Source organism: Dendroctonus ponderosae, unplaced genomic scaffold (assembly GCF_020466585.1).
Source record: "Dendroctonus ponderosae isolate FM_Combo_2020 unplaced genomic scaffold, Dpon_F_20191213v2 Dpon_F_20191213_11, whole genome shotgun sequence".
Classification (NCBI taxonomy): Eukaryota; Metazoa; Arthropoda; class Insecta; order Coleoptera; family Curculionidae; genus Dendroctonus; species Dendroctonus ponderosae.
The window spans coordinates 1,370,104-1,377,081 of NW_026017213.1; the positions used below are offsets into that span (position 1 = coordinate 1,370,104).

At 41.6% G+C, this 6,978-nt stretch overlaps 1 protein-coding gene across 5 annotated transcripts in view; it reads left to right on the forward strand.

Moving 5' to 3' along the window:
- The window catches only part of LOC109536030 (tyrosine-protein kinase transmembrane receptor Ror), a 27,665-nt gene that overhangs the window by 9,297 nt on the left and 11,390 nt on the right, over positions 1 to 6,978 (forward strand). For 2 of the 5 annotated variants that reach the window (XM_048662646.1, XM_048662647.1), the window contains exon 2: positions 6,330 to 6,485. Coding sequence is in view for 3 of the 5 variants with exons in the window: in XM_048662643.1 (XP_048518600.1) it covers positions 1,452 to 1,494; positions 6,330 to 6,485 (199 nt within the window). In the remaining 2 variants the exon portion in view is untranslated. Of the gene's footprint in view, positions 1 to 1,166; positions 1,495 to 6,329; positions 6,486 to 6,978 lie in introns of those variants that run through there. The other 3 variants (XM_048662643.1, XM_048662644.1, XM_048662645.1) reach the window with 3 other exon arrangements.

Genomic DNA, 6,978 nt, shown 5'->3' on the forward strand with positions numbered 1-6,978 from the left:
ATTCCACTTTTGTTGGAATAGTGTAAAAAGGCAATTATTTTCATGTGTTGCTTAGTGTGACATGTTAAACAAAAAGTGAATGGAAACAGAAGATACCAGCAATTCTTTTGCTCAATATTTCTTGACTCTTACAATAGTAATTTTATTTTTTCTGTTACTTTAAAATTAAGAAATCGTTGTTTTAATTAAATTTGCACATTGCACATAGGAAAATAACTTAAGCCAACTATCTATTTGCTCAATAATACATTTTTATTATTAAAAGGCCCCATTTGGTGTACATAATATATAGAGTAACGTTAAAAAACACATCGTTAAGTTCTTCTCAATCAAACTTTATAAGAGTTTACGGTTACAACAAAATACCGGGAAAAAATCACCTAACCTTAAATCGTCTTAAATCATAACAAACCGAATCGCCGCAATCGATAGAATTGACAAGAAGTGCCGTATACCTAGACGCTTGTAATTATTATTCTCTCAATCAGTTGATTTGAGGAATTTGAGGATTACTCAAAAAAAAATATTAAAAACTCAGGTTTTTGCCATTGTTTGTGTCCCACTTTAAACGCGTTGGTCTGATGGAGATGCCATGATTGTTTGGACGTTACCTCAAAAAATGGCCGCTGTAAACGTCGGCGACGTTTCCTGGTCTGAAAACGGGAACAACCGGGATCGGTTCCAACTGGCGCTCACTAGAATAACATCAAAACACACGTAGCGTGTCTTCGACGCCGGTGACGTCAAACAATCACCGTCGATAATGAGGGGCGTCGTGTTTATCAATTCAATACAACCGGTCCTGGGCCGGGGGGAGTAGAGGGGGAATTGTGGGTGACGTCTGTCAAAGTCAAACAAGCGACTTTGGGGGAAAAGCAAACAAAACGTCCGAAAAATGCGGAAATGTGACTATCTGGACCGATTGGCCCCAAAAATCAATTGCATTGTTATTGTAATTCGTCATGCACGTATAAATACGATAACAGGCCGAGGCTGCCGTTTACAAAGTGGGCTCTAAGACAAACAAGCAATCGCATCTACACACAAAAGAATGCTATGAGGAAGCGATTGTTTATCAATATTTGGGATCAGATTCTTAGGGTCTAGTTGAAATTTAAGTGACCCGCTCATTGGGTTGCCAAAGTGAGCGGCGCCAGTCGGCCTTAGGCGCACGCCATGGGTGGAGGGATGGGGAAAAGTCGCAGCAACTGGGGCAAATGCAGGCAGTCTGGCAACGGTGCAATGAGGCTTTGCTCAGGACTCATATCAATCTCTTGGTCCTGGCACGTCGCGATTATCTAGCGCGCGTCTCGCTGCCGCTCATTTGTTTCCGACGCGCTCTTGAGTCTTGAGCCCGATGCGCGCACGTCGGTAGACGAAGTGAGTGACTTTTTTCGTGAAAGTAAGAGTTTTCTTTGAGAAATGTGCCCCAAAAACGGGGGGATTCAGTGATGGCGCCTCAGCGACCCAGAAGAACCCTGGAGAGAATGCAGGGTGAGTATTCTGCGCTGGGGGGTGAATCCTCAAGAGTTCCCCCCAGGAGGGGGGATGTAAAATTTGCAGATTTTAAGCAATTTTGGGGGCATTTATCGGTTTTATTTCCCCATCGCAATTGGTCTTGGACTAACCAAACCGACGAATACAAAGGGGCCATTTACTGAACGTCGCAAGGGTCATCAGGCCAAATCCGATAAACTCATTTAATATGGATTTTGACTTTATCTCGCATACCGTTTAACTGTCTCTAATTTGTTTACGAAAATTGCTTTCCGATTAGAGAACCAGCGTCCACCAGAGAGGCCGAAAACGCACGTGAAAGACCGCAATTTAGGAAGCTTCCTGAAGTTGTGAAGTTTTTTTCTTCGAATAAATAGGTTGTTTAGATTGGGGCGGCCTTGGTGGGTCAATTTTTCAAAGTGGCGCGCAATTTATGTACTGAGCGCCGCGACGCGTGTTTAAACCGGGCATTTTTCAACCGGGCCGCCCATGATTGATTGGGGCGATCAGATTGTTTTGATGGGAAAGGAGTGAAACGGTCCACAACCATCCAGTGCCGGAGGCCAGAGGTCGGCCAGCTCTAATGTAAACACTCTGGATTATTTATTTAGCCGTTTATCGCTTGTTATGCGGAATTGCGCTATCGGCATTGTTTGCGTCGCACCGAGTGCACCCTCCGATTTTTAAGGGCACTTAAAGTCTTCGCCGTCCAACAACAACAACAGCAGCTGGGTCCAGGTGGCGGCTGTCACGGCTCGGCCCACCCATCAATCCAGGCTGTTTTTCGAAAAAGTGCCCGTTTATTTCGGGCGTCGGAAAAAACACCGATCTTGGATCGATTCCGGCTGGAGAGCGCCGATGTTTATTACCTGGAATCGCTCATGTTTGTCCAGCTTATCGGCACCTGTGCCAAAAAACGGCCTTTTTCGGGTCGATATTTGCCAAATTTGGCGGAGATTAGCATATCAACCCGCCCGGGCCGATCCAGTTGACGTTATCAGTTCTGGATGCGATTAAGTGCGCTTAATTAAAGTTGGCTGTGTCTGGGTGATGCTCATCCAGGGCGACTTCAGAGATAGTTTTCTGCTCTTTTCAATGCTTTGTCAGTAGCAGCTTTGGGTCTCTTTTAGCGGCATTTCCAGAAGATGTTAAGGGAAGTCCACTCCACTTTCGCTCATAACTTTCTCATTTCTCACGCCATTTTCAACTATTTGGCGAATTTTCTGCGTTTTCTTTCAAGCTGATAGTTGGCGCAGTCGGCGCTCTTCTAATGGCATTTTGAGAGGATGTTAAGAAAACTGCAGACTTTTCTTCAAACTGATCAACTGAAGTCGACACTTATTTTCTTGATAACTTTCTAATTTCTCAGCCGATTTTCAACGTTGAGTAGTTGTTACTTAGGGAATTTTGCAATGTTGGTTTACATTGGCTTCTTCTAATGGTATTTCCAAAGCATGTTAGATGAAGTCAAGTTTTCCCATGTCAATTATTTTCTAGCTGCCTTGTGATGAATGATTAAGAGGTTTTTGATGGAGGTGTTTCTCCTATATGGGGAAATTTTGATGAATTTTTGGTTTTTGGGCGTGTTTGTCAAAAACTATCGTTTACAAGCTGGGAAGGTTTTCTGCTTGGAATCTTTGGTCCTGCCCGAGATTTTATGAAGAATGAGTTTTTTCAACAAAGGGCGTAGTTTTTGAAGGATTCACTAATATCCCGGATGTTGCGAATCTTTCAGCGGATTTTTCGGGAATTTTCAACTGGTTTTGACTAGTTCTTCTAATGGCAAGCGGCGTGTTGCCGCATCTTATACGGTTTCGCACATATAGGGAAGCTTTGGGAACATGTTTGGTTTTTGGCTGTTTTTCTCAAAAGTTTGTGAGGCGAGGAAAAGTTTTGAATCGTTTTTCCTTTTTTTGAAGATTTTTATGCTTTTTTTACTCAGCATTGGGTTTAACGTTCCAGTGGAATGGCCGGAGTTGCCGCATCGTTTACGCTTTCGGAGATATGGGGAAGTTCTGAGGAAATACGTATTTAATTTTTGGACGTTTTTGTCAAAAGCTGTTTTTTGCAGGGCTTGTCCATCCTTCCGGAAATTTGCAGCGGTTTTCCGTTTTTTTTTAGGGATTTTTCGGTTTCTTAAATGGGGAATGAGCTGCGCTTTCAGTTGAATTTACGGAGTTGCCCTATCGTTTATGGTTTCGGAGATATGGGAGAAATTTGGGGAAATAATTAGTTTTGGTGCGTTTCTATCCTGAAAAGTCATTTGCAATATTTGGAAAGATTGCTGATCGGTAACTTTAGGCTGGCCCGAGATTTGATGAAGAATGCGTTTTTTTGATAAAAAGTGGGGTTTTTGAGGAACTCATTATAATGACATTTTGCTGCTGTTTTTCGATTTTTGATGGATKTYTGAGGTTTTTTTTWATAGSAAATGGGCTGTGCTTTCAGTGGAKTTTACGGAGTTGCCGGATSGTTTATGGTTTCGAAGATATGGGGAAATTTGGAGGAAATAATTAGTTTTTGCGTGTTGCTGYCCAGAACAGTCATTTGCAACACTTGAAAGGATCGGTGATCGTTAACATTAGACTCGCCCGAGATTTKATAAATAGTGCGTTTTTCTACAAAAGGTGTAGTTTTAGAGGCACTAAGTRTAATGCCTGAAATTTGTAAMTTTTGCWGCKGTTTTTTMATTTTTTGTGGGATTTTTCGTTTTTTTATGGAGATTGAGCTGTGTGCTTTCCAGTGGAATCTGCGCAGTTGCCGCATCGTCGATGGTTTCGAAGATATGGGGAAAATTTGAGGAAATATTTGGTTTTTGAGTGTTTTTGCTTGGAACTGTCATTCGTGGGTTTTGAAAGGTTTTCTAGTGACTAGCTTGGGACACGCCCAATATTTTATGAAGAATGAGTTTTTTGATTCAAACTGGCCTTTTTGAGTAAATCAATTAAATGCTCTGATTTTCTACATTTTTCAACGTTTTTCGGATTTCCGATTTTTTCTTAGAGATGTTTTAAATGGAGATTGATCAGTTCTTTCCAGTGGAGTCCCCGGTGTTGTCGCGTCATTTCTGATTTCTAATACATGGGGAAATTTTGAGGTAATATTTGGTTATCGAATATTTTTGTCTAGAACAGTCATTTGCGATACTTGGAAGAATTGCTGATCAGTAGCTTTAGACTCGCCCGAGATTTTATGAAGAATGCGTTCTTTCGGTAGAAAGCGGGATTTTTCAGGAACTAATTATAATGTCAAAATTTTGGAAATTTTGCAGCAGTTTTTCGGGTTTTTGAAGAATTTTTGGGTTTTTTTAAATGGAGAATGAGATGTGCTTTCAGTGGAGTTTACGGAGTTGCCGTCTCTAATATGGTTTCGAAGATATGGGGAAATATTTGGTTTTTGGGTGTCTTTGTCTAAAACAATCATTTGCGGTACCGGAAAAGATCGCTGATCGCGAACTTTAGACTTTCCCGATATTTTATGAAGAATGCGATTTTTCGAAAAACCCCATAGTTTTAGAGGAACTAATTATAATGTCAGAATTTTGGAAATTTTGCTGCGGTTTTTTTGGTCTTTGAGGGATTTTTCGTTTTTTTTTAAAGAGATTGAGCTGTGTGCTTTCCAGTGGTGTTTGCGCAGTTGCCGCATCGTTTATGGCTTCGAAGCTAAGGGGGAATTTTAAGAAAATACTTGGTTTTTAGTGTTTTTGTTTAGATCTGTCATTTGTGGGGATTGAAAAGTTATCTACTGACTAGCTTTGGTCACGCCCAATTTTTTATAAACAATGAGTTTTTCGATACAAACTGGCGTTTTTGAGTAAATAAATGAAATGCCCGAATTTTGTCATTTTTTCAGCGTTTTTCATTTCGGAATTTTTTAAAGATGTTTTAAATGGATATTGACCTGTTCGTCTCAGTGGAATGCCCGGTGTTGTCGCATAGTTTCGCATTTCCGAGACATGGGGAATTTTTCTGGAAATAATTGGTTTTGGCATGTTTCTGTCTAGAACACAACAGGATTGCTGATCAGTAGCTTTGGTCTCGCCCGAGATTGCGAAAGAATGCGTTTTTTCGATAGAAGCGGGGTTTTTGAAGAACTAATAATAAAGTCTAAATTTGGAAAATTTGCATCGTGTTTCCGGTTTTTCAGGATTCTTTGCGGCCTTAATTAAACATTGAGCTCCGTTTTCCAGTAAATTGTGCGGAGTTGCCACATCGTTTATGGTTTAGGAGATATGGGGAAATTTCAAGGAAAACTTTAGTTTGTGGGTGTTTCTTTTATTAAACTGTAAACTGGATTTGCGTCACTACTGGGCAGCCTTGGACACGCCTGTTAATTTATGAAGAATGCACTTTTTCGAGGTAAAGAGAATATTTCTACAGAAAATTTTACTTTTCCATCTGATTGCATTGAATTGCAGCCGGTTTTGCGTTGTTTTCTTGTGCATCTTCCCCTGTAGTTGCACGATTTCCATGTCGGACCACGATGGTATTCCAAGAAGCATGTGGGCGAAGCAATCATAGTTCAGATCACTGCAGGACGCGTCACGACCGTTGAGAAAAAGTGGCTTTTTCCCCCCGAAATCCGATTGAGCATCAATAAAATTGTGTTGAACGAACAGGCTGAAAGGCCACTGTGTGCTCTCCATTAAGGCGAAGAAGCAAAAAAACGCTAATTGGCATCGGTTTTCGCCATTAAGGCGCACAAGCGACTGGTTGTTTGAGGCGGCATTACCGATTGAAGATTTCGATGGGCCGAAACGCATGTTGTTAATTAAATGCTGATGACCATAGTCCGGGCGCTTGTCCATAATATCGCTTTGCGCTTGGTTGCAGATGCGAGGCCGCAATTGTTTTTTCCGGGCGCTTGTGGACCCGGAAAATGCAGCGGCGAAACGGCCTGCCGGACTTTCGACAATAACACCTACACGTGCGTGTGTACGCACACCTCTTTGCCGCCCACCCTCAGCGGAGACTGTCCCAGAAGAATCGGTAAGTCGACTAGTTTTTAGCCCACCACTGTTCTTGCATCAGAACGATTTAAAGTGGCTCTTCTTTGAACTGTTATGAAGAACTTTATTTTTCTTGTTCTCTAGCGCTGTGGTTTATTAACCGATTCTCACGGCCAATAGGGCTTTTTTAGGGAACTTTCTGCTCTTTACAATGAGCTGTCAGTTGGCGCAATTGGAGATCTTCTAATGGCATTCCCAGAAGATGTTAAGTTTAATTTCCTTGCAACAGTTGCATTTTCCAGTCGATTCCCAAAGTCGACAGCGCATTATCTAGGGAATTGTATGCTCTTTTTAATGAACTCTCAGTCGGCCCAATCGCTGGTCTTTCACTGGCATTCCCAGACTATGTTAAGGGACATCAAGTTTTCTTCATGGCTTCGACGTTTTCCAGCAGATTTTCAAAGTTAAAAAGTAGTTTTAACGGACATTTTACGCTCTTTTGAATGCAGTTATCACTGCAACAATCTATGGAC